The sequence below is a fragment of the Fusarium coffeatum genome (genome assembly GCF_003316985.1).
Source record: "Fusarium coffeatum strain FIESC_28 chromosome Unknown BRIP53273_contig_206, whole genome shotgun sequence".
Taxonomy (NCBI): Eukaryota; Fungi; Ascomycota; class Sordariomycetes; order Hypocreales; family Nectriaceae; genus Fusarium; species Fusarium coffeatum.
The window spans coordinates 60,435-84,859 of record NW_022157999.1 but is presented as its reverse complement, the minus strand read 5'-3'; the positions used below and the strand labels follow the sequence as shown (position 1 = coordinate 84,859).

The following is a 24,425-nucleotide window of genomic DNA, read 5'->3' as shown; positions in this document are numbered from 1 at the left end:
ACTTTGCATACATTATGCTCACTGAAGACTGACACACGAGAAACAATGTAGAAAAGCAGCTGACTAACAGAAGAGTTGGCCTCGAAGGTTTAGAGTCTCAGAAAAAAGCAGCCCAAATGTTGGTCTAGATAGGGCAACTAAATTATTTCATCTCTTGGGCGTTCAGTGGCCAGCTCTTCTGACACCCTGTCAAGAAGTTCCTTATCACACATGGAATTTTGAACGAGTGCAAAGGTGAATGACCCTAGTTTTATTCCGCTATCTAAGTTCTATGAATGCATATTTCTCTACGCCGTCTATGCCTCACTGACCTATGCCTTGGTGCAAACCAACTCAGGATAAACATCCCTATCAACCGTTAGCATTAGACCTTTGCATCTCAAAGTAAGTCAACTTACGTTCTCCTCTGAAGAGGCATCTCCTCTCGGATCTGTTCCAAGTTCTTGAGATCAATATCCACAAACCCAATATCTCCCACAGCACCTTCCTCAGGCTCTCCGCCCTCCTTATCCTTAACACCCTTGAGCTTTAGCACAACTCGTCCCCAGGGATCAACAACGATGCTCTCTCCCCAGCTCGCCCTCTTCTCGTTGTGCTGTCCGACCTGTGCTGATGCGATGATGTAGCTCTGTGTCTCAACGGCTCGTGCCGTGAGAAGAGTCTCCCAATGCACTGGTCCCGTTTTAAGAGTGAAAGCACTGGGGTATGTTAGGATCTGAGCTGGGCGGTTCTTCCACGCGCTGCGAGGACCAGGTTGAGAAAGTGCCAGGCCTGCCTCTGGAAAACGCAGGTCGAAGCAGATTTGACTTCCGATGCGACCTACAGGCGAGTCGAAAGGGGCTGTGAGAGTTGCGCCAGGCTGAACTGTATCACTCTCCTTCATCTTGCCATAGTCGAATGCATGAAGCTTATCATACGTTGCTGTGTCGTCAACTTCACCACTCTCGTTGATATAGATAGTGCGGTTGAGAATTCTCTTTGACTGTTCCTGCCCAATATCCGTCTCATCGCGATGATGGACGCCCACATGAACAGCAACACGATGCTCCCGAGCTGCTTCCCGAAGGCCGTTCACGAAAGTTGAGCTCGATTGCGGCTCTGCAAGCTCTAGGGACTCCTTCCCGTCACTCGCGATATAATCGGCCGCCTCAGGAAGAAACAGCACCTAAAGAGAACGAGTAAGTATACTGTGTGAACAAGAACTGAGACCTCTCAAAGAGAAGTACCACCATCTTGGGAATACAATGAGACAAATGATTCCCAAAGACCAGACCAGAGCCTCCAAGACCTCTTTACAAATAGGCCCTGGCTGTCTCACGGTTAACTTCAACCGATAGACGCCCTTAGATCCAGATCATGCGCTTCGTCTCTTTTTCTGACATCTGACGAGTCCTCTTTTGGCCATCTCGATCGAGGGATGTAGAGATTCCTCCAAGCCAGACACTGCAGACGACCAGTCATAAAGTCAACAGGACTCACCTTTGCTTGTCCCCGCGCTGCACTCGCCACCAGTTTGACACATTGTTCCAGATTACCCTTGACCGATGCCGTTGAGCAGATCTGACCGATTGCCTAGAGCCGCAAATGTCTTAGTTGATAGTTTGTCTATCATACCAGCCTGAAGCAAGGGGGAACTGGTACGCATTCACACCCTCCCCTCCAGGATGTAGGAAAGGAAACAAACCGCAATTGCCATGATGTATCGCCAAGAGTATAAATTGTCTTGAACAGGTTTGGGCGTTAGATCTGTATGCTCAGTTAGTTTATGACTCTCCCTCGAAGTGACCAAAAGAATTTAACTTACAGGAAGGGGTATATTGTCTTGAACCCAACAACTTTAGGTATTAACTAAGATAGCGCAGATCTTTGGCCCTCGTCTTTGTCTCTGGTTCTTTTTGTTTCAGGTAGATCCGGACCCTTCCGAGTAATCAATTAAATCAAGTTGAATACTCCAACAAAAGGATTAACACGATCTTCACCAGGTATTTAAACAGTTGTTGATAAGGGAGGGGGAACCTGCAGGTGAGGGAGCCCCACTGTTTCTTGTAAGAGGGAAGGAAGCATTTGTCATTGACTTTCTCTTTCTTCAACAAACCAAGTTCCAACCTCTCACTAAAGTAAGGTAGGTAACATGCAAACATCCACAATCAAGGCTAAAAGAGGCTTCTCCCTTGACTCGAGATAAGGAATGTCCTCGTCACCAACCAAGACTAAATCTACGATCTTCACAGGTTAAGCTGAAGCTAAACTTCAAGTTCCAAAGTTCAAAGGGTTCTTGTTTGAATTCTTCTCATCAATGATTTCCCCTAAGAGTTTCTGTCTCTCCTACCCTTCCCTTCCCTTTCCCCTAATCCAAATGTACAAGCTGCCACCCCTTTCGCTGGTCAGAAGCTGTTGTTCTAGCTTAGCTTACAGCTTCAAACGAGTTGAGTAAAGAAAAATAATGGCATCATGCCAGGGACAAACGCCCCGAAGAAAAACGTGGTGCGCTCATCTGCTCCACCAGTGATCACTATGGTCGAAAAGTCCTTCCTTCATGCTTTCAGTTTCATCGTCTTGTTTCCTGCGGTGCAGCGCATGCCCAAGTACTGCCTTTCTCCTAATTCATGCCTTTAGTTGGGTAAACATAAAACGCCGTGCTAAGTAATATCACAAAAGATGCACGCCGCGCAGGGTATCTTCCTCTAGCTATTCCCCTAGCCCTGGCTAAGTGTCACCAACCCACCATCCCCTGTTTCTGCCTGCTCTTCTCTTCTCGTCTTCCATTACCTCACCATATTTTCGTAGTTGTTTGTAGCAATCATTACTTTGGGTTTGACGCGTCCAAGTATAGGTACGCTCTTTGAAGTGCCTTGCCTTCTCGGCCGTCCCTCTCCAGTACTGCAGCCCAATCGCGCAGTTGAATGTTTCGCCCCTTTTCTTTGTCCTCTCTCCACGTGCCGAGTCGGTTGCGTCCTTCGGTAGTCATCGCCATGTTCGCCGGCGCCGGCGCCGCTCCTGCTCCTCCGGGTCCTTTTCCGAGTCCCGGAGCAGTCCTAGTCGGCGTGCTGGCTCCACTGCCTCCGCGTCCGACATTCATCCAATCGTACGTCTTGCCTGTCTTTTTCTTGCCAAACAGGCCACCTTTACCTCCTAGGCCAGCAAAGATGCTACTGGTCGTGTTCTGGCTCTGATGGTTGTCAATCTCAGCCGCCTTCATTTGCTGGTTCTTCTTGATCTCCTTCTTTGTCATGCTCTTGGGGGCTTCCGGAGCTGCGGTGCCGGGAGTACCAGGTGCTACGCTACCCGCACGCGATGTCGTGCTTCCCGAGTCTGGTATTCCGTCCTTGCGCTTTTGACGTTTGCGAAGGCGTGCTTCTTCCCAGTCGCGCTCCTGTCTCGCTAGGTCTCGCATCGTAGTTGTCATATAAGACGACACTTTAGGTAGCTTGACAGGAGGTGTACCATTTGCCAACCCAGCTGCATCGCTAGAGCCTGTAGATTGTGAGCATAAACTGAAAGTATATCTGTGGCTCTACTTACGCTTTAATGGATTCGTGCTATCCCCATCCGCACTTTCCACAGGAGCTTCATCGACACCGTTTATAGTATCTGCCGGCTTTTCAACAGGCTCCAGAGGCTCTGCATTCATGGGCGCAGCTGCTGGTAACCACTCCTCCGGCACATCGCCGTGAGACGTCTTTTGTCGGTTCGCTGCCACCACGTTGGCATCTTCTACCAATTCCCGAAGTCGCTGCTTCGTAGCAATTGACAACAATGCTAACTGATCTACCAGATAAGCATCGTGAGGAATATATGAGCCTGTCGTATGAACCATGGTCGAATCCGGGCCTGGAGCCACTTTGACAGTCACTTTTGGCGCCGAGAACTGTTCCGGAAGTCTCATCTTCCCCATCGTCTGGTTGTTGTTCTTAAGGTCCAGATTTAGCCCCAGGTGATGTTCCCGTGCGATCTTATCCGCACGGCGATGCAGCATAGCGACCAGCAAAAATGGTTCATTTATCTCCTGTGTTCGTTGAAGTGCAAGTCTCATCGATGACTCTGTCCAAGCTCTCTCCGCTTGCTGCGCAGCGAACTGTTCCTGCTGTTGATCTTGAACCGATTGGGCAGGTTGGTTTGCTGGTCCCGCACCGTAGAATGTTGATTTCGGCCCAGGCGGCTGGTGTGCGAATCCTGTCCGTGCTTCATCGAACCCGGTTGCGTACAGATCATTCATGTATTGCTCCTCAGCTCGAAGATCAATACCAGTACCAGCAAGCGAATCTGTCACATCGTATTCGTAGTCCTTGGTCGGTCGCTCAGCTGGCCTCTGTGGGGGCCCCATAACACTTGGGCCAGGAGTTGGAACCATCAATTGACCAGGGGCAGGAACAGGTACAGGTGTCATCGTTGCGTTGGTGTACTGAGGCACAGGTGTGCCGGGTTGTTGAGGCTGTTGAATCGGGGGTGTCGAGTTCGGCCGCACGTCTGGAAGATTAAGACCAGGCGTCGTATGCCCATTGGTATAAGGTGTAGCATATGGCTGAGGTAGAGCAGGACTCTGCGCAAAGGCAGGGGATCCTGTTGCGGCAGGCGGCGTCGCTGTGGCGCCCGGGCTCGCAGCGTATGGGGAGGTAGCATAAGGAGACTCGGGTTGCGAAGGAGGACCGTCCGTTCGAACTCGTTTCTGCGGTGGGAGGGCAAAGCTCGACTGCGACGCGGCCGGCGATGGGGAATGCTGCGGCGGAGAGAAGGCGCGAGGCGGCACCTGGACCTGCGTCTGGGTCTGAGGCTGCGCCTGCGGTTGTGGTTGAGCCATGATCAAGGTGGCTTTGCTGTTAATCGAAGGTCGATGCGGAAGACGAGACAATGTAAGTGGGTGAGTGTGTTAGCTCAGCAGGCAGATGAGCCTGTCTAATCGATCGCGACGCCTCCCATCCGACGCGCTGAAACTCGACGGGGCTCTCGGCAAAGCTGTGAAAACGTTCGGTAGACGAGCGTTTCGTGATGGGAAGGCGCTGACACTGCGCTTCGAGATGGAGTCGTTGGTAAACGTCGTTGGGCGAATATGGTAATTAGCTGGGGGTGGCTATGAAAGAGCGAGCTTCACCTGTAAAACGAAGGTCGCGTAGTTTTAACGTCACGTGCGCAGAGCCTCTTCTCTGAAATATGGGGAAAGAGCTTCTTATATCATTGAGCGACAAAAAGGCTCCTGCACTTCAGATTAGACCCACCTCTAAGCCCGCGCTTTTCGCCCACTAACGAGCTATCATCTCCACTAAAACTCAACACTCTTTATTGTCTTTATTGACACCTTCATCCTTCCCCAAAAGACCGGCTTTTATCCGCCCATTGTTCAAACGCGTCTGCCTTTGTGCCCGTACTGTCCGCCTATTCAATCAATCACCCATCCATTCACTCGTCTCCAATCCATTCTGCTGAGAGTGATCACTGTCGCAATCCGTGAATTGCAACATTTTCATCATCGGTGGTTTGGAGCCGCCCTACTAACTATCTATATAGAAATTCCCTTGTCGAATGTGAGCTGGACCAACGCTCGGCACCTCCTCAACAATGACATCCAAACGAAAGGCTTCCGCTATGAATGCGGCGGCTACTGAAGAGCCAGTAGACCCATCGGACGAGCTCATGTTTCTTTGTCTTGGAGGAGGAAACGAGGTCGGAAGGTCATGTCACATTATTCAGTACAAGGGAAAGACAGTCATGGTAAGCGGTCTATAAGTCAAGTCTATAACCAACTGGTCTAATACATGTTGCCAGCTTGACGCCGGTCAGCATCCTGCCTACGATGGACTCGCCGCGCTGCCTTTCTACGACGATTTCGACTTGAGCACTGTCGATGTACTCCTCATTAGCCAGTAAGCGACCCCTTCTCCCAAACTCGCGACGATATACATAGGCTGGACAGGGCGAGGGACGACATTTTGATGTTTCGTGATGTGTTGGAACGGACAGTACAGTGCAGAATAGCCCTGTACTGTCGCGGCCAGTATTGTACTTGCGTGATGTCGATATCCATGACTATGCTTCTTGTATGCCAGATCAATACAATACAGTCTTTGCCCATTTCCCTGTCTTACGCCCTTGCTATTCGTCCTTGTGATGCCGTCCTGTCCTGAAACCGCCAGTCGCCAACCTCATAGCTAGCGAGATGCCATCCGAGGATTACAGCTAATTAGCCATAGTTTCCATATCGACCATGCGGCGTCTCTGCCATACGTCCTTGCGAAGACTAACTTCAGGGGTCGCGTCTTTATGACACACCCTACCAAAGCTATCTACAAGTGGCTTATCCAGGACAGTGTTCGAGTCGGCAACACTTCGTCAAATCCAACTACACAACCTGTTTATACTGAACAAGACCATCTGAACACATTCCCTCAGATTGAGGCCATCGACTACTACACTACCCACACCATCTCCTCCATTAGAATCACTCCTTACCCAGCCGGTCATGTCCTCGGTGCCGCCATGTTCCTCATTGAGATTGCTGGTCTCAACATCTTCTTCACAGGTGACTACTCGCGGGAACAAGATCGACATCTTGTTTCAGCAGAAGTTCCTAAGGGAGTCAAGATCGATGTTCTTATCACCGAGTCTACGTACGGTATTGCCTCTCATGTACCTCGCTTGGAAAGAGAACAGGCCCTCATGAAGTCGATCACAAGTATTCTTAACAGAGGTGGCCGAGTCCTCATGCCAGTCTTTGCCCTGGGACGAGCTCAAGAACTGCTACTGATCCTTGACGAGTATTGGGGGAAGCATGCCGATTTCCAAAAGTACCCTATCTATTATGCCAGTAACCTCGCAAGGAAGTGTATGCTCATTTACCAAACATACGTTGGTGCCATGAACGATAACATCAAACGGCTATTCCGTGAGCGCATGGCAGAGGCTGAAGCATCTGGAGATGGCGCAGGCAAAGGCGGACCATGGGATTTCAAGTACATCCGTTCGCTCAAGAACCTGGACAGATTCGACGACGTAGGCGGCTGTGTCATGCTTGCGAGTCCTGGTATGCTTCAGAACGGCGTCAGTCGTGAACTACTAGAAAGGTGGGCGCCTAGTGAGAAGAATGGCGTTATTATTACCGGTTACAGTGTCGAAGGCACCATGGCCAAGCAGATTATGCAGGAGCCCGACCAGATCCAGGCTGTCATGTCTCGCAGTATGGCTGGTGCTCGTCGGCCTGGTGGTGATGGCGAGAAGGTCCTTATTCCTCGAAGATGCAGTGTCCAAGAGTACTCCTTCGCAGCCCACGTTGATGGTGTCGAAAACCGTGAATTCATCGAAGAGGTTCAAGCACCTGTTGTTGTACGTCATTTTAATCATTATTTTAACACAATTCAGCTAACCTGACTAGATTCTTGTTCACGGAGAGCAACACAACATGATGCGTCTCAAGTCCAAACTCCTCTCCCTCAACGCGAACAAAACCACAAAAGTCAAGGTCTTCTCTCCTCGCAACTGCGAGGAACTGCGCATTCCTTTCAAAGCGGACAAGACCGCCAAGGTCGTTGGAAAGCTTGCTTCTATTCAGCCTCCACAGAGCATGCACCCTGACCAAGCCGCTACTCCTCCCCTTGTTACTGGTGTGCTCGTGCAGAATGATTTCAAACTTTCCCTCATGGCACCTGAGGATCTTCGCGAGTATGCGGGTCTTAACACTACCACTCTGACCTGTAAGCAGCGCCTCACTCTCAGTGCTGCAGGTGTCGACCTTGTCAAGTGGGCCCTTGAGGGTACCTTTGGTAATATTGAGGAGCTTCCCGAGATGCGTCGTGGAAAGAACGGTCAGAATGGCCACGCTGATAAGATGATCACGGATGGCGAGGAAACGAAGCAAGAGGAAGCAGATGAAGAGGTTGCTAGCCTTGTTGCGGCTTACCTAGTCATGGGCTGTGTTTCGGTCCGATACCGAACAAATGGTGAAGTTGAGGTTGAATGGGAGGGTAACATGCTCAACGACGGCATTGCCGACTCCGTCATGGCAGTCCTCTTCTCCGTTGAAAGCTCTCCAGCCGCCGTCAAGCGTTCGTCTGCTAAGCACTCGCACTCGCACGATCTCCCTGACGTGAACCCTCACCATTCCGCATCCCCCGAGGAAAGACTCGAACGTCTCCTGTGGTTCCTTGAGGCTCAGTTCGGTCAAGACAACGTCGCCCCTGTCACAACTCCCAAGTTACCTCCCTTGGAAGAGGCAGACGACAAGATCAAGAAGGACGGCGAAGACGAGGATGCTATGAAAACTGAGGAGGATGGCGAGGATGCGCAACTCCAGGAGAGACAGCAAAAGGAGATTGAGCGTCTGCACAAGATTGGTATCCCGGTTCCTGGCGTGTCGATCAAGGTGGACAAGATGTCTGCTACAGTTTGGCTGGAGGATCTAGAGGTTGAGTCAAGTCACAAAGCTTTCGCCGATCGGGTGAGAGCTGTCGTGGAAAGGGCTGCGGAGGTGACAGCACCTCTTTGGGGTTAAGGCACTGAAGGCGAGCATTGTCTGCCAGGGGGATATGTACTATAAATTCTAATTTTGTGTCTACGAAATGTCAAGCAGCAAAACGATTGTCAAATAATATCTCTAAATCAAAAAGAAACATGGCAAAATACCAGTCTTTCTAATGCGCACTATGCTACTTAATGATACAATAAAAATACCAAAGTCTACTGTAACGGACACCACCATATAACCTAATCCTCCCAATTAACCCAAGTAATCCTTGAGCTCTTCCGACTCTTCCAGCAGTGTGTTGAACGAGAAAGGCACAAAAGGCCAACCCGCAAACTCGGCAAACTTGGAGAACGACTCGACCCAAGCCAGACGCAGTGAGTGCAACATGGCACTAGTACCTTCCATACACACAAGAATGGCAATAGCTGCACAAGGTTAGTATCAAGGGAAGATATGAGGGACAGATATAACTTACATAAGAAGAACCAGCCACCAAAGCCGATAACGATCGCGATGACACCAATGACACCTTGCATCTGCAGCATGGGACCGAGAGTCATGTTCCAGAGCACAATGCTCAGCTGCTGATGAGCAAGTGACAGAGCCCAAAGTCGAAGATAAGAAGCAGTGTGGGAAACACAGTTCAGGCAAAATTCTAGGTTTTTGTTAGCATATGAAAATAAATCACAGATTAATGAACTTACCAATAGTGTGAATGACCTGGTGAATCATGACTTCACTAAATTCAAATTCCTCATGCTCCTCATCAATATTTTGAGAGATCATAGCAACTCCCTCGCCATCTTCGTCGATGCTGTTACCATGGCCGTTGGGTTCGTCGTCATCACCGTCCAAAGCGCTAACTCGGGAAGTTTCACCTATACTACGGTATCCCTTGGCGCGTGCGCGGTTATTCTCCCAGCGGAGGTAGAAAGGCTTAAGGAAGAGGAGGATAGGAACTTGGACGACAGCCAGAAGCAAGAGGAAAACTTGCACATAATCTTGTCCCTTGTAGAGCTCCTCACCATCGGGGATAGTTCCAGGTTGGAGGAACATGTAGATCAGCATGTTCAACAGACCAGGGGGCTGGCGATCAGTACCTATCCAATCGACGGACCACTTGTAGATAATGCAGAGAACAAGGTAACCGAAGATAGACTGGAAGAAGATCATACCAGGGATGAAGTTGCCCCAAATATCAATAGGCTTCTTGAAGTGGCGAGCGTTGATGTAAGCGAAGCAAAGAGAGTAGGTCATGTGAGCCCAACCCAGAATGATACTCATCTTCATCTTCAAACTGTTGCTAAAGAGGAGGTCGTTCTCACTACCATGCCAGGCATAGTCCAGACCGAAGGGGTAGCGGTAACCATCGTCGTTCAAAGTAGCAACGATAGCAGTGTTATTGGTGTAACCCTCGGGCTTCTTGAATTCCCAGGCGCTGTCGAAAAGGGTCATGGACAGGGAGAAGACATCGTTGTAGATAAGACCAGTAAAGACAGAGAAAACAGCCATGACCAGAGCAATGTAACGACCATAGAAGATCATGGCGAAAAGCTCGAAGCTGACCTTCTTGAGCGACTTCTCCCAATAAATCATAGCAAGAGCGGCTGAAAGCATGATGAGGGCATGGCCGAGATCACCAAACATGACAGCGAACAAGAAAGGGAAGGTAACAAAAACGGGCATGGCCGGGTTGACCTCCTGGTAAGTAGCGGTACCATACGCGTTGACAATGGTCTGGAAACCCTCGGTAAACTTGTTGGTCTTCAGGTAAGTTGGCGGCGTCTTGCTGGTTTGGATCTTATTGATGATTGAGGGAACTGAGAGGCCAGCTCTGTTAGTCACGTCCTGGAGTGTTGTCCTGATCAGGGGAAGATCATTGGTAGGAACCCAGGCCTCGGCAATAAGAGTTCGTCGAGCACTATCATAGGAGAAGTTATTGAGTGTATTATAAACAGCCTTCTCCTTGGCGATAAGGACCATCCAGGCTGAGAGCGACTGGGAGATCTGGTTGAGCTCTGCCTGAAGAGTAGCTTGGGTGTTCTGGAGGACATTCTGGACATCCTCGAGGCGGTTGTTAACCTCATGAATCTGATCACGTCGGAGATCGCTGTTCTCGTCGACGTTGTAAACATCAGCACCCATCGACTCCGAGATTTTGCGGATCTTGTTGAGAATCTCCTTGCCGTGGGCGAAGATGACGAAAACGTTCTTGTTGATCGCCTCGTTGTTGGTGGGATCAATCAAGGGCTCGGGAATCTCAGACTGATTCATGTAAAGGTTACCACGCAGTGTTCGCCAGAGAATGCGCTCAAAGGAAGCGACTCTGTCTCTGGCAATGACTCCAGCTACAAAGCCAATGTTCATGCCGGAGAAGGAGCGCTCGGCGTCAGCACCGCTCTGGTTGTGCTCGATGTCGGACAGCAGAGGAGCATCGTCGTTATCAGTAGAAGCGCGAATCTCTTCAACATTACCGTGAGCGCGATCAAAGAAGCTGCCAGCCTCGCGGAGAACCCATCGCCACTCGGTCAAGTCGCCCTCGCGCTTCTTCAAAGTCTCGTAACTCTCGTTAAGGGCGGAAACACGCTGCTCCAACTTCTGGCTTCGCTCGGCAAGCTCGTCGATTTCGGAAGTCGATGGAGAGGCAAGTCTTTCGACGTCGAGGTCCAGCTTCCTGAGCGGGATTCCAATCTTGTCCATCTGACCGTAAAAGTATCCTGCGATGTGTTAGATTCCAGTGTTTTGGTGGATCCCGATGGATGACGTACGCAGCTGTCGCTCGACATTGTCGAGACGTCGAATCTCCTGGGTAAAAGTACGTTGAAAAGCGCTGACATCTTCGTTGAGCTGTGATGGAAAATCAATAGGTTAGCAAAAGTTGATGATGTAAACGTTGATGGACGGGTTGCCTACATCGCGGAACTGGCAGAGGCCAAGCTCTCCGAGCGCAGTAACAACTTCGCGGCCGATTTCATTGGAAACATAGAGCTGGACCATGCTCATGTCCGCAGAGCGGAACGGGGTGTCGGGTTTAGGAGCCATGATGCCGTCGAGCACCAAAGCTGTATAGTCGTTGATAGGAGCTTGTTCAAGAAGCAAGGCACGCTTCGGCGCGGTTACGTCGCAGGAGGCTGTCTTTGCCACGGGGCCTAGTTGATCCGAGCTTTGCACGTGATCTCTTTGATCGAGCCACCAAAGTCTCGACGCCACAATCAAGCTTTGCCACAGTTTAACGCAGGGACAGCGAGGTTTGTTCTTAGGTAGATTCTACGTCCCTACCTAGGTAGTTTATCTGATATCGATAATGACATGCTACGATAGATAGATGTGTATGCAAAAGCTTGCCTAGTGAGCGCATATTCTCGAAGAGTTAAATCCTGTTTCTTGACTTCTGATAGGCTGTGCCTAACTATTCAATATGTTGCCGCTATGTCTTGCGGAAAGTTTATACGAATATACATCCAGACATTGATTTATCGTCGCCACTCACATTATTCGCGTTCACTTGTCTTCAGATTACCAATTTCATGAAAGTCATTATTGATTATCTACACGTTTTTTCTCCCTCGTCATATGCATGCCTCAGAACGCTTTTCCATCAAAATGACTTTACTTTTGATCGCTAATTTTCAACCACCAAACGCCGGGATATCAATCAGGCCATAATGCAACCCAAATCTAACCATGAAATAATAAATCCAGAAACACCCGAAAATGATGTCAAGAGTAGAGAAATTCACCGTAGTGATATGTGTAAGCTCGGAGGTCGGCGATTTACAGCCTTCGGCCGAACATGAACGTGCCGTACATGCCTCCGACGTCGGCCTTCGCGACTGGGATCTTCCTCATGCCCCAGCTCTCAGCGCCCAGCTTCCACCACCGGGCGCCGCTATCGAGGTCTGTGTTCATGCGGACTAGCCAGTATCGGCTGCCGAACTCCTTAGGAGTCCACCCAGCACGCTCAAGGTTCTTCTTTGCCTTGGCCGCTCGTTCATACGCACGCTCTTCAAGCTCAATAACCTGCAGAGGAGCCGAGGCGGGGGTAAGAAGAGCGCTAGCGCTGCCAATGATAGTGTCCAAGTCGGAGATATCAATGTATCGTAGGCTATGAGGAATCCACTCCTGAGCCTGATACAGGAGCTGATGAATGTCACGGAGATCGAGGCCTCGGCCGATAGCAAGTTCCTCCAAATGCTGGACCAGAGGGGTGAGCAGAGGAAGCTGGGAGGGGTCCATTCTGCTTCCCTTGAGACTCAGGGATCGGATCGTAGGAGGCAACCGAGGAAGAATAGCATCAACGTCGGCCTTGCCCAGCAGGAGGTGGCTGCTGGCATTAGTAGCAAGGCTCAGAACAGTAATGGTCGATGTGATAGCAGGGTGAGTAGTGATGAACTTGACAACCACTTCAGAAGTGAGCTCGCGGCACTTGGCCAAGTTCAGATGAGTGAGTCTTGCCGTCTCAGGCAAGCTCTGGAGAGCCTTGTCAGTCACTCTGGTTCCAGCAAGATCGAGGTGAGTGGCTCGGTCGAGACGGGGCAGAATGGCTTCAAAGACGGAGCCTGGCAGGTTCAAGCACTTGTGGAACGAAACACGAGTAAGAGTCAAGGAGTCGGGCCACTGCGCCTGAAGAAGGCTGTTGAAAGAGTTCTTGAAGAAAGGTGAGGAGCAGCCGGCAAAGTCAACAGCTTGGAGTCGGGGCATATCGAAAAAGAGCTTCTTGATCACCTCAGGTCCAAGATCCTCATCGATGTACTCCTGTGCCAAGAACTCCTGCAGGTATGGGGTCAGCTCGAGACATTTGTAAAGGGTCTCGGAGGTCAAGTTTCGGGTTTGAGCTCGCTCGCTCGCAGTAGAGAAAATGGTGGAGGGGTTGAAGTGGCTGAAGTCCAATCGCCGCACGATGGAGGCGAGAGCAGGGTACTCGGTAACGGTTGCAAGGAACTTTCGGAAGATTCGAGAGTGAGGAATCGTAATGTGACGGTAGAGGGTGTTGAGCGTCGCAGCATGGATAGATCGCGAAGTCAGCAGAAGAGCCATAAGGTCGGCATTTCGTGGTGTCAGTCCATTAGGAGGGATCTCGATGACGAGAAGGTCAATGATGGAACCTGTGATCGGCATGTTAGTGCACTGATACATCATATAACTGGGACTGGGGTTGCTTTGGCAGGTTTCAATTAAAAAACCCTTGATCGCAAGTGCACGTACCTAGAACTTCGCTGGGGAGTCGCTCGAGAGGAGAAGTTCCGGTCTCGAAGCCGTCAACGGAAGGTTTCTTGGTGACAGTGGGAGGTGCTGGAGAGCTCCATGTCATGGACAACTTGTGAAGGTCCTCGCAGCTGCGGCTGGCGGATTTGCCCTTGATGGGGATCTGCTTCCATCCACGAAAGTTATCCGCGGGAAACCAGAACCCATGAAGCCGACTGTGAGGCTGCGTCAGAGGAGCCTGAAAAGAAGGCGATGCAATCTCAGCGGAGGGTGAGGGTGATTCGTCGAATACCTCTTCCGTTCCCTGAGTGTAGGAGGAAACCTTGGAACGTGTGAAAGTCTGAGCTAGACCATCGTCGTTCTCTCGAACAGATGAGAAGGACGAGCGGGCGGTCTTGTCGCTGTTGCTGTTTGGAGACTCGGGGCGAGACATCTTGGCCTTGAGCAGAGCAGAAAGGTCAAAGTAGCCAGGTGCTGAAGGTGCTGAAGGCGAAGGCACCGCGGGGTGCGTGGGAGTAAGAGGGAGAGCCATTCAATTCAATTAAACAAAGATATGCAATGGCCGACCCCGAAACAGGACGGAACGGTAATGTTTAGGTAAGGTAGGTCTTGGTCTTGGCTGGAGAACTCAAATTGCCAACCCAACGGTTGGCAAAAGTCCAAGTTCTAATGAAAAAGAGAATAAAAGTATTCACGGAATCGCAGTGGCGTTGTATGAGCCACCGACCGGATCCGGGAGGTTTTGTTTGTATTGGATGTATTTGTTTAGTACTTCCACTTAGGCCGATAGAGGGCGGCGAGAAGCGATGACGACAGAGGTGAGTCTACTCTGCGAAGCCGGAGCGTGATCTGGATGTGTCAATGTTAATGTTAATGTGACAGAACCCTTGATAGGATCTTAGGTTCTAATTCTGTTTTCTTTTGATCGTGAAAAGGTCTGAATTCTAAAGAGAAGAAACGAGGGCAAAGGTCGGCGCATCAGGGCTCGGGGGCGTGGATAGTTATAAACGAAGGAAACAACGAACGACTCCACGAGGCGACTCTCTCGAGTTTAGTGTAAGTTGAGTTTTTGACTAGGGACGGGACCTCATGACGGGGACTGGAGGGTCCAAACACCACACCTTAACTGGACGCCCAGGAGTACAACAAGTCAAGTCATTGTAAGAGCCATGACCAAGACCAAGGCCAAGGCGAACCCCGAACGATGGGAATGGAAGGGAAGGAAACAAGAACAAGCTAGAGAGCGGCGCCACTGGGGCTGGCTCGCGTCTGCCTCCAGGGACGTTACGATGGATGCCAGGCCATAGACCATGCACGGGGCATTGGTTTTAGCTCAGGATCGCACAATATTGGGTAATGGAAATCGAGGACTGGATGGACTTCTCGGGTCCGGAGACGTCAGGTGAGCAAAAAGCGACACGACACCATGGAAAAGGGCTGGTCCCCTTGGTTCTGTTCTGGTTCCCAACCTGGACGACCAAAGGAAAATCAATCAGTCAGTCAGAGCAAAGTCATCTTTTCATCCTCATCCAGGGTTTCAATATCCAATGATGATTTATTAGCGAGTAATGAGAAGCCAGAGACCGCCTCCCTGTATCCAAACAGAGAAAAGAATTTCGCTACTGTATAACATTAACCGCTGCCTGCCATTGGGGAAAAGAAGGTGTGTGGCACTCGATTGGATGAAACAAGTCGGGATTGGGTAATGAGAACGACCTCGCTGAAAAGCCAAGACTAACAACAACTGGAAAAATCAGAATACTCCAGCTTGACCGTCTACTAATTTTGTCGACATCCATCCACCGACCACCACCTAACAATGCATCCACCAAATTTACCCATACACAATTACTCATAATATTACTTACTGACGATCAGACGTTTACTGTACTGTACAGCTGTCCCGGATCATCCCAAGCAATTGCGTCTTCATGCATCCCTTTGACGTGTATCATGTATGGCTATGGTACCTTTATGTCGTACAACTTATACAGCGTCTACTCCGCGGACTTGGACCTTTCTGTGTTCCCACCGTTTTCATACAACACGGCACAGCCTACTCACGACAGCCAGCAATCCTCACGGTTCTGTTGAGTCCAGCCAGTGGGTTCAAAGGTAACGTAGTAAAACGTAATATAATGACATCCATCGTTAATGGATGGGCAGCTGCATCTGTAGAGTAATAGAAATACACACGCAACCCCGCCCTCGTTTCACAGGTTTCCATGGCCTATCCGCTAGAACAGATGCCCCAGATCTAGAAATTGCTTCTTTGACAGATTCGCCGAGATCCTCGTGACTATCACATACCCGAACACGTCGGGGGAAGCCAGAGATGCTATTCGACAATGGCGTCTGGACCCTTGATGAGTAAAATAAAATAAAAAAGCATACAGGAGCTGCAGCACCGTGACGGATAACGGCCAGTAAGGTCACAAGGACAATCTGACAATAGCAATTGAGGCAAAGTGCGCGAAGAAAAAGAACCTTTCTACCTTCCCTTTACCTTTTACGCCGCCTACAAAGATACCTTACCCTCGTTGCACCGCCGGTTTATTACCACCCCCGAAGGCTGACTGGTTGCAACTCAACGCCGCATTGCCGAATTCTTTCTTTTGTCAGCAAAATGGGACCAGCATGTATCAAACTTTGTAACCGCCATAGACGACAGATGAGAAAGGTCGTTGGGGAAAACGAGAATAATACGTAAAAAGAGAGGCAATTTCCTGCCGAGGACCGGCTTCTATTGCCGGTCTCCAGAATTCCTCGATCCCCTAGAAGGGTTCTTTTCAAGTAAACATTAGACTACCATTGCCCTCCTAGTGGGCGTCTCTTGTCTTTTTTTCTTCTTCTCTTTCGTTACCGGCACCCCGTTTCCTCCGGCACTAGTCGTAGCGCCGACTAGAACTTAAACACGCGAGGCCGAGACCGACACGGAGAACGACCCCGACTCCAGCCGCCGAGACAGGACAGGTCACGGGACGTCAATAGAGAGAACAACACCATCTCGCTAATAGCATCACTTTAACCTATGCCTCATGTTGGGAGGCCTTAAAACACCGGGAGACCTCCCCGAGTATCAAAGCACAGACATAGGCAATCTCTCATCCACGATCAATCAATCACCATATGATGTTGATATTGCATAGTACGACTCGCATCCTGGCAACGTGCGATTCAGTTCACAGCACGTGCCTCATAGTGTATATTCAACGAGATTAGATTGTTCACTTCACTTCTGCCCCGGAATCGTACGTACGTGTGTAATTAAGCTATATCGGCTGTTCTGCAAATGGCACGGGGTAGACACCGCCTCGCCTCATTAGTTCAAGACATGCGCCTCCAACCCCTGGATCCCGAGAACTACCTAGACTGCTGAATGCCAGACATCGTGATCAATCCGATGCCAGGTTGAAAAAGGGGGTTCACGACAGGTTTTGTTATGCAACACAATGTGTTACAGTTACTCCATCAGCTTGATAGATGAATCCGGAATTCGGCATCAACTATCGCCAACACTTTCCAGCTTCGTTTCTAAGTTTGATAAAAATTATATCATAATCATGATCTTATTCTCTTCCGATTAAGCGGCTCCGGTGCGCGGCCGGGAGTCTTACAAGCGCCGGTGTACCCGCACCCGCTCCCTGAGCCTATCACCGAGCAAGAAAGGGAAGCAACAGACAAAAAAAGGGAAACCAGAAGCATCGACCATTGAGAAGAAGAACATTCTTACCCCGGATTTTCCTCAACGTCATGACCTAAATTTGTCTCTTTCTTTCCTCCCCATCGCCCTTCCAACGCGTCACTTGACCTTCCATCTCTGCCACCTTGCGCCTTCCTCGGGCAGTGGACAGTCTTCCCGAACCTCCGGAAGCTGCAGCTCCGTGCCACAGTGATGGTTTCCTCAGTACCTAGCCATTACAGCTCAGGGGCTTCTACACCACTTCTCTTGTCTCTTTTCTCCTCTTACTTTCCTAGATTAGATTAGATTTCTTATGCCTTCCTTCCCATCTCAACAAGTTTGCAGATCCTAGCCCCTCGGCTACCGTCGTCAACTAAACCTAGAAAGAGCACTTGCAAGCCTCACACAACCACCAGAAGCAGACAAGGGAGCTCCTGCCGTTGGTCAACGTTTCCCCAACTTTCCACCCCTTGCAACCTTGGAGCGGCTCAAAATCAATTACCTAACACTTTGCCCTTAGCGGTCTGCATCGTGAACCTCGTGACGCTTGGCTTGACCACCCCTCGCTCGACCTTTGTCCCTTCTTGCTTCACTGTTGGCCTTGGCTGGGCTTGAGCTGGGGTGGTTCTAATCTTCCAATAGCCTACTAACCACCATCAGTTCGACCACCAATTTGACCACATCGTGACTCTCTCGTCCTCTCCGCTCCGGTCCTCTGCTCATTATTGTCTCTTCACTTCTCCTCTTCCGGTCATCACCAACACTAACACGCATCAAGCAAGTGCTTCTTCGACTGGTCAAATCCAACGGTATATTCATTCCGTCAATATGATGGATGAATTGGATGCTGATGCGAATGGCCACCCCTCAAATACTCCCCCGCGTTTTGCCCCTGGGCCAATTCAGGCCCATGCATGTTCGTTCGCATCTTGTGCATACAATACCTATCAACTACACCATCCATGTCGCTTTCTATAGAACACATAATGACCCTTGGGCGGGGACAACCGTCCCACTGTCCGCTATATCGTACTTGCTAATCGCTAGGCGAGAACTTCATAACATGAACTTGCACTCCAACACTCTACCAGATGAGAAACACAAAATACAAGACCGGGTGCTGTATGACCGCGTCTGCCACTCCCAGAAACAAAAGAAACGCCGTATGTGTGTGCCTTGTCGTATACATAAGCCCATTCTCTAGGCAATGCAATGCAGTGCAGTCCGGTGGATTTCATTCCGCCACCAATCGTCGATTAAATATGAGGCCATCGTGACTGGCCTGTGAGTCCTGTCACTGACAAGTCGCATGACCTTTCATCGGCCATTGGACTTTTTGCCGCCCATCTTTAGGCGTTCCTTGCAGTCTTCGCAAAACCATTTTGCTATATTCAGTTAGCTTTTTCAACTCTGGCCAGTTCAATTGCTCTTGCGATAACTCACCTTTCGATGTTGGCGCAACCTTGAGTCCAACACACTCCAGATGGAACCATTCGCGAGGACATTCATCCGCATCGCACGCTACCATTTCGCCGTAACTGACTCCGTTACAGTAACAGTAGGTCGGCTCATCTGCGTCAATGTCGGCGTCATCCTCGTCGCCTTGCATGCTGCTGTTCGTATCTTCGTCTGCCAGCTGAGCAACAGTGGCATGAATGGTAGGACCAGCTTTCTTTTGATTCTTCTTTCCTGTGCCAGCACCGTCGTTGTTTCTTGAAGAGCGCGATCGGGGGGGCGCTGCCTCTTGAAATGTTGATAATGCTGGTGTTGACGGTTTACTGGCTCGGCCGCTCTTCGTTGTGACAGTAGGTGTCGGGGCAGCTGGGGGTAACGATTCACTCTTACGATCATTCTCATCAGACTTCTTGGCATCTTTCTTGCTATTGGTCGTGATGGGAGCTGGAATTGCGTTGGTGATGATGTTGACAGTGGTAGCTGGCGGAGCAGAGGCAGATGCAGCTTCTGCTTTCTCAGTTTCCTTCTTGGGATTCTCGGTCTTGATCGACACAGTCGTTTCTTTGGGCGTTTTGGGCTCTGCAGTGGTACCGTTCCGAAGTGAGCTGTTTGGCGGAGGCCCAACATTTGGTGTATTCGCAGCGTTGCCATTGGGTTTACTGGAAGCTGGTGATGGCCGTGCCTTATTGTTCTCTGCATTTGTAGTTTGTATCGAGTTCTGTCGCGAACGGGTTGGTACTGGGTTCGGTGTGGGAACTGGTACTGGTGATGCGCGAACAGGAGGGAGCTTTGGCTCGGGGAGCTCAGTAATGACAGGCGATGAGTTGGCTGACGTGGACATGCCCGCCACGCCGTTCCTGCTACAAACCAACATGTTAGCATCTTGTCCTGGGAGTTTTCGAACCGATGTACACATACCTCTTCTTGGACTGGCCGCTACCTGAAGGCAGGGCTTTCCTTTTCTTGGGCGCCTCGGGCGCGGGAGTTGCTCGTGGGCTTGTTGTCTTTGCTTTCGGTGCAGTGTTGCCAAAGACCGCACTCATGGCGCGCTCTGCTGTCGCTGTAGCACCATTGGTTGGCTTTTCGACCTTACGTCGCTTCTGTGGCGGATTGCCGTTATTATTCGCAGCTGTAGAGATACCCAGGCCAACATTGGCGGTTTCTGCTGCTGCTGCGGTCGCCGCTGCTGTTGACTTCCTTGATTTTGTGGTCTTCTTTGCAGGCTCAGGTTTGTGCTTCCCATCATGATCGTCGCCCTCAGAGTCGTGGTTATGATTATTAGAATTATTATGATTGTTATTGTGGTTTCTCGAAGCCTTCTTTGCTTGCACGGCCTGCTTTCGGGCATCGCTTCTAGCGGCTGCCTCGTCAGCGAGGGCCTGTGCTGCGGCGGAGATGGCTGCGGCACCGTCGCGCCGTGTCCGATCGACATGGGATGCTTTTGAGAACCGATTTTCGGGATATGCCCAGTGTGTGGTGCTTCCCCATTTTGCCTCGTCGCTGAACTCGTTCTCCAGGTGTGGCCAGACATCTTCAATTCGAGTGAGCTGGGCTTCGAGTGCTTCATTCGCCGTGCCAATGACGTGGTTCTTCTCTTCGAGCGAAACTAGCATTTCTTGGATCTTAAGCGCGGTCTGTCGGAAAAGATGGCGGCGAGGCAGGTTGGATGGGTCGAAAACGAGGTCCCTGTGAGATTCATCGACCGAAGGCACACTCTGTGCACTGTTATTCAAGGCATTGCCCGTTGAGCTGTTTTGCGCGCTCATGGGCGCCGAGCCGGGAGCAATAGCGCTTGATGCTTCGTTGTTCGTACGTGCCTCGGAGGCGGGAGCATTTGTGGCAGCTTCGACGAGTCGGAAAAGCTGCTCTTCAGGAATGAAAAGCTTAGCATCAACTTCCTTCATGAGCGTGAAATGTCGAACGAGCTCTTTAGGCAGAGCGGTAATGGCATCGGCAAAGTGAGTAATCGCAGGGAAAATGTCGATGGGCTGGTCGGCACCACCGATCGAGTCTCTGCCGGCACCAGAGCGCCCCATGTTCGCAGTGCTTCGCGCAGGGTTCGTACGAGTCTGACGAACGGGCTGCGACCGACGGTGCGACGAGTTTTCTGTCGCGGGCGCCTTGGCCGACTTCATGGTGGAAGACGCGAAGGTGAGAGGATCGGGGCGATTCGGTCGATCAGCTCAAGAAAAAGACGGCGGGACGAAGCTGGCGGAAGTAAAGCAAGATTGAAAAGAGAAAGTATGAGTATGGGAGTCGGTAAGGCAAGTAACAGTTGAAATAGACCAGATATAAAACAAAGGGCTAGGTCATTTTGCGTTCTGAAGCCGTATGTGTTGAGAAATTTCAGTAAATACTGAGGAGGGGAGAAGAGAGAGACAGCACGCGTAGTAGAAGTAAGGTAAGGTAGCAGAAACGGAAGCGGGATGGGATGGGATGGCTGTTTTCCCATTCAGTTTTGGAGAATGACCTAGCCCAGCGCTGCGAGTAACCACTACAGCGCGCATGGGCGCTGTAACTCATCAGTCTACAGGGCTCAGGCGACTCACGAGGACCCGCAGGACCGGAGAAACCACCCCCCGATGACGGAGATTCTTCTTATCTGATAAGGGCGCATGCGTTTGCGATTGCGACCAAAAGTCAACATGACTTGTAAAGACGTTAAATAAAGGCTGCCTCCAGTTACCAGATAGAGTCTTCGTACAAGTCTTTTGTAAATCACTACGACCGCCATTAGTAGATGTCTCCTTATTATTGCAGGAAGCCAAGAAAGCACTATCGAATTGTTCTACACCGCGTGGGGCATTGCATGTAAATGACAATTTCGTCATAACCAAGCTCACATCACATACCTTTCCAGCCACGCATGGTTCCAAGGTAACATAAGCAGACCAATGACGAGTGATAGTAATAAATCATATATAACAGCGTGCTTCGCGACGCGACTTTGTAGCATACAGTACCTACGCTTAGGTTCAATAAATCGAACGGATCGGCTGTAGCTCTCATGTCTTTCTCATCATGACAGGCATTCAATGTTGCACTAGATACAGCGGCTCATGTCGAGGTCAACCTCACTTTCATTGGAACAAAACGAAAATACCATTATACTTGTCAAGTCTATCCCTTGTGGGAACGCATCGAAAGCAGATAACACCAAACAATCCTTAAATTCCAACATGTCCATTCTAGACAACACAACTGCTCAACAAAGACTCGGCACAATTTTCTAACAACCAGGGTATCAATGCAGCGAGCATTCAATTTCAAGCCGTAACGGAAGCAGGCCGGACTGGCGACTCGTCGCGGTCCTTCTGCTTCTGCCTCCACTGCCACTCCAACAAAATCCAGATGAAGTCCTTGAGATCAAAGTCGGGCCACAGGGTATCGATGAAGAAGATTTGTGTGTCCTGGTGGCACTGCCAGAGCATAAAGTCGCTGAGTCGTTCCACGCCGCTGGTTCGCACGAAAATGTCCAGTGGTGGGTCGTTTGCGGTGTACATATGCTTATCGAGAGTCTCGGCTGTGATAGTCTCGGGATTCGGTAAGCCTGAAATGCTGGTAACGCTCTTTCGTGCTCGCAGCTGAGGAGGGGGTGAATCTGGGTGCAGCGTGGTTGATGATGAGTCTTCGTCGCTGTCTTTCTTGAGGTCGCCGTCCTCCGAGGGCTCGGTCTCTTCGGCTACGGTATCGTGGATCGTGGGTAGACCCGCGTGGTCGTCCCGTTGACGAAGAAGAATCTTCTGGCGAATTCGCATCGGAGAGAAGGGTGTGGCTCGTGGAGGAGGGGGGGCGAGGAACTCTTGGACTGTTGACTTCACCGCATGTGTCATCTCGGCCCGTGATGTGTAAGGAAAGCAAATGTTCAATACAGCTCTGGACGTGGATTAGTTTTCATACCATAACATATGAAACAGTAAACGTACTTGTTGTTATGCCTCGTTCTCGCGACAGCTTTATCGACAACTTCGAGGACGTCGCTTCGGATCATCTCGCGCTCTCCCAAAACGCGCACCCGGGCACCGTAACTGTCCAGGTAATCGCCGTATCTGGTCAATGCCTCCAGTTTGACCTTGGCCAACTCCATCAGGCCCTCTACCTCATACTGGGGACGGTTGAAATTCTCGATACTGAAGGCATACACAGTCACGACCTTGACACCGGACTTGTAACATATCTCCATAATCTGGGGTTGAATGTTAGCACAGCGCGCATCTCCGCAACTCCATTGAACCTACCCTCGCCAATGCCTCGAATCCTCGGTGGTGGCCTTCGACAGTTTCCATTCTGTGGTTTCGGGCATATCGTCGGTTGCCGTCCATCTCGAATGACACATGCTGGGGAATTGGACCTTGTTTAAGGGCACCAACGAGGAGCTCGCGAAGCTGTCGCACAGCCCATTCTCCCGGAGGAGATTCGACGATTACTCTCCGGATGAATGATGATATCGCGTCGGCCATTTTGGAGCGTAAGTGTTATTGTCGATGTTAAGATGTATAAGAAAATCGAGAAGAAGAAAAAAGTAAAATGCTGGGACGAAAGAGTGAACGTGTTATCGTCGAGTGGGTGCAATATCGCTAACTTAGTACAATCGGACAGATAGGTTTTGAAACAGATAAGGAAAAAAGTTGAGCGATGAACCAAAGTAAAAGTGTGTTTTAGATTCGTCGAATGTATGAAATAATGTTTAATTGATTGAAACAACAGCAAGTGATCGTCAGAAGGCGAGTGGATGGTTCAACGAAGGTGACGACAAATTGACAAGCCAGCCACGAAGCCTATGGTGGCGGAGTAGGCATCTGACGATTGGGGATGAGGCTTGTTGAGGCGAGCTACTGTACTTGGTTAAAGACGGTTGGCAGAAGCTTGGCGTGTTGAAGCAAGGCAGCGCAGCGCAGCTCAGCTCAGCTTTTTTCTTTCTTTGGTGTGGCCTGTTCCTGTTCCTGTTGGCGTTGGCGTAAGGTTGGCTGCAAGGAAATTGGAATGCGGGAGCTTTTGAAGGGACCGCCGCAAGGATGGTCCTAGTCCAATAATGATGGGCTTGCTCAGCACGACACGACACCAGTGGCTTAACGTTGTTTCTTCAGGAGCAGCCACAAGTTGTTCATAGCGCTCCAACACTTCACCTATATTATTATCAATTGGACTGTGGTGTGATATTTATTAGGACTCGGACATGTCGGAAAGTGTTAGGTACTGTACCAAAATATCATGAGATCGTGTTAGTGGATTCTCTAACCCTGGTCAACCGGAAATCAAAGACCACGGTTCTCCTGAACTTGAGACTTTCATGTGATAGCGATTTCTCGCAGGGCTGAGAGGTCCAACTTACGTAGGGTAGCCACTCTGAAATTCGCAGGGAGTTTGTTGCAGACTTCAACCCTGACAGCGGAAGGGGCTGAATTCGTGGCTTTCGAGTCGCTGTAGAATGCCGTATATGATCACCACAGTTCCGTCTATTGGTTAACTCAGAATTCACTGGCGAGGGCGTTCGTCTCTGCCCACTTTATTGGCTCTTTTGACAAGCTACAGCTTTTCCATGCGTGAGCAAAACTGAAGAAAACGGCATGATGCGGCGCTGTAGTAAAAGTCTGCAGGGTAAGCGGTTTGGAAATGGACTCACGTCGGGCA

General features: G+C 50.3%; 7 protein-coding genes across 7 annotated transcripts; 1 reads left to right on the top strand and 6 right to left on the bottom strand.

The window, feature by feature from the left end:
* Window positions 1–311: 311 nt before the first annotated feature.
* FIESC28_08664 (uncharacterized protein) lies at window positions 312–1,232 on the bottom strand (the record flags this gene model as incomplete). Its single annotated transcript, XM_031162802.1, has 3 exons — window positions 312–348; window positions 399–1,165; window positions 1,227–1,232. The coding sequence occupies 3 exons, from the start codon at window positions 1,230–1,232 to the stop codon at window positions 312–314; spliced, it is 810 nt and encodes a 269-aa protein (XP_031013164.1).
* A 1,571-nt stretch (window positions 1,233–2,803) lies between these two features.
* FIESC28_08663 (uncharacterized protein) lies at window positions 2,804–4,798 on the bottom strand (the record flags this gene model as incomplete). Its single annotated transcript, XM_031162801.1, has 2 exons — window positions 2,804–3,474; window positions 3,523–4,798. The coding sequence occupies 2 exons, from the start codon at window positions 4,796–4,798 to the stop codon at window positions 2,804–2,806; spliced, it is 1,947 nt and encodes a 648-aa protein (XP_031013163.1).
* Window positions 4,799–5,553: 755 nt separating this feature from the next.
* FIESC28_08662 (uncharacterized protein) lies at window positions 5,554–8,479 on the top strand (the record flags this gene model as incomplete). The annotated part of the gene is made up of 4 exons (XM_031162800.1): window positions 5,554–5,706; window positions 5,761–5,858; window positions 6,186–7,314; window positions 7,364–8,479. 4 exons carry the CDS (start codon window positions 5,554–5,556, stop codon window positions 8,477–8,479), a joined length of 2,496 nt encoding a protein of 831 aa, XP_031013162.1.
* Window positions 8,480–8,704: 225 nt separating this feature from the next.
* On the bottom strand, window positions 8,705–11,494 carry FIESC28_08661 (uncharacterized protein; the record flags this gene model as incomplete). The annotated part of the gene is made up of 5 exons (XM_031162799.1): window positions 8,705–8,877; window positions 8,928–9,107; window positions 9,157–11,169; window positions 11,221–11,299; window positions 11,366–11,494. The coding sequence occupies 5 exons, from the start codon at window positions 11,492–11,494 to the stop codon at window positions 8,705–8,707; spliced, it is 2,574 nt and encodes an 857-aa protein (XP_031013161.1).
* A 732-nt stretch (window positions 11,495–12,226) lies between these two features.
* Window positions 12,227–14,189, bottom strand: FIESC28_08660 (uncharacterized protein; the record flags this gene model as incomplete). The annotated part of the gene is made up of 2 exons (XM_031162798.1): window positions 12,227–13,557; window positions 13,658–14,189. The coding sequence occupies 2 exons, from the start codon at window positions 14,187–14,189 to the stop codon at window positions 12,227–12,229; spliced, it is 1,863 nt and encodes a 620-aa protein (XP_031013160.1).
* A 4,467-nt stretch (window positions 14,190–18,656) lies between these two features.
* On the bottom strand, window positions 18,657–20,929 carry FIESC28_08659 (uncharacterized protein; the record flags this gene model as incomplete). The annotated part of the gene is made up of 3 exons (XM_031162797.1): window positions 18,657–18,724; window positions 18,783–19,654; window positions 19,713–20,929. The coding sequence occupies 3 exons, from the start codon at window positions 20,927–20,929 to the stop codon at window positions 18,657–18,659; spliced, it is 2,157 nt and encodes a 718-aa protein (XP_031013159.1).
* A 1,131-nt stretch (window positions 20,930–22,060) lies between these two features.
* On the bottom strand, window positions 22,061–23,254 carry FIESC28_08658 (uncharacterized protein; the record flags this gene model as incomplete). The annotated part of the gene is made up of 3 exons (XM_031162796.1): window positions 22,061–22,670; window positions 22,721–22,980; window positions 23,033–23,254. The coding sequence occupies 3 exons, from the start codon at window positions 23,252–23,254 to the stop codon at window positions 22,061–22,063; spliced, it is 1,092 nt and encodes a 363-aa protein (XP_031013158.1).
* Window positions 23,255–24,425: the final 1,171 nt, after the last annotated feature.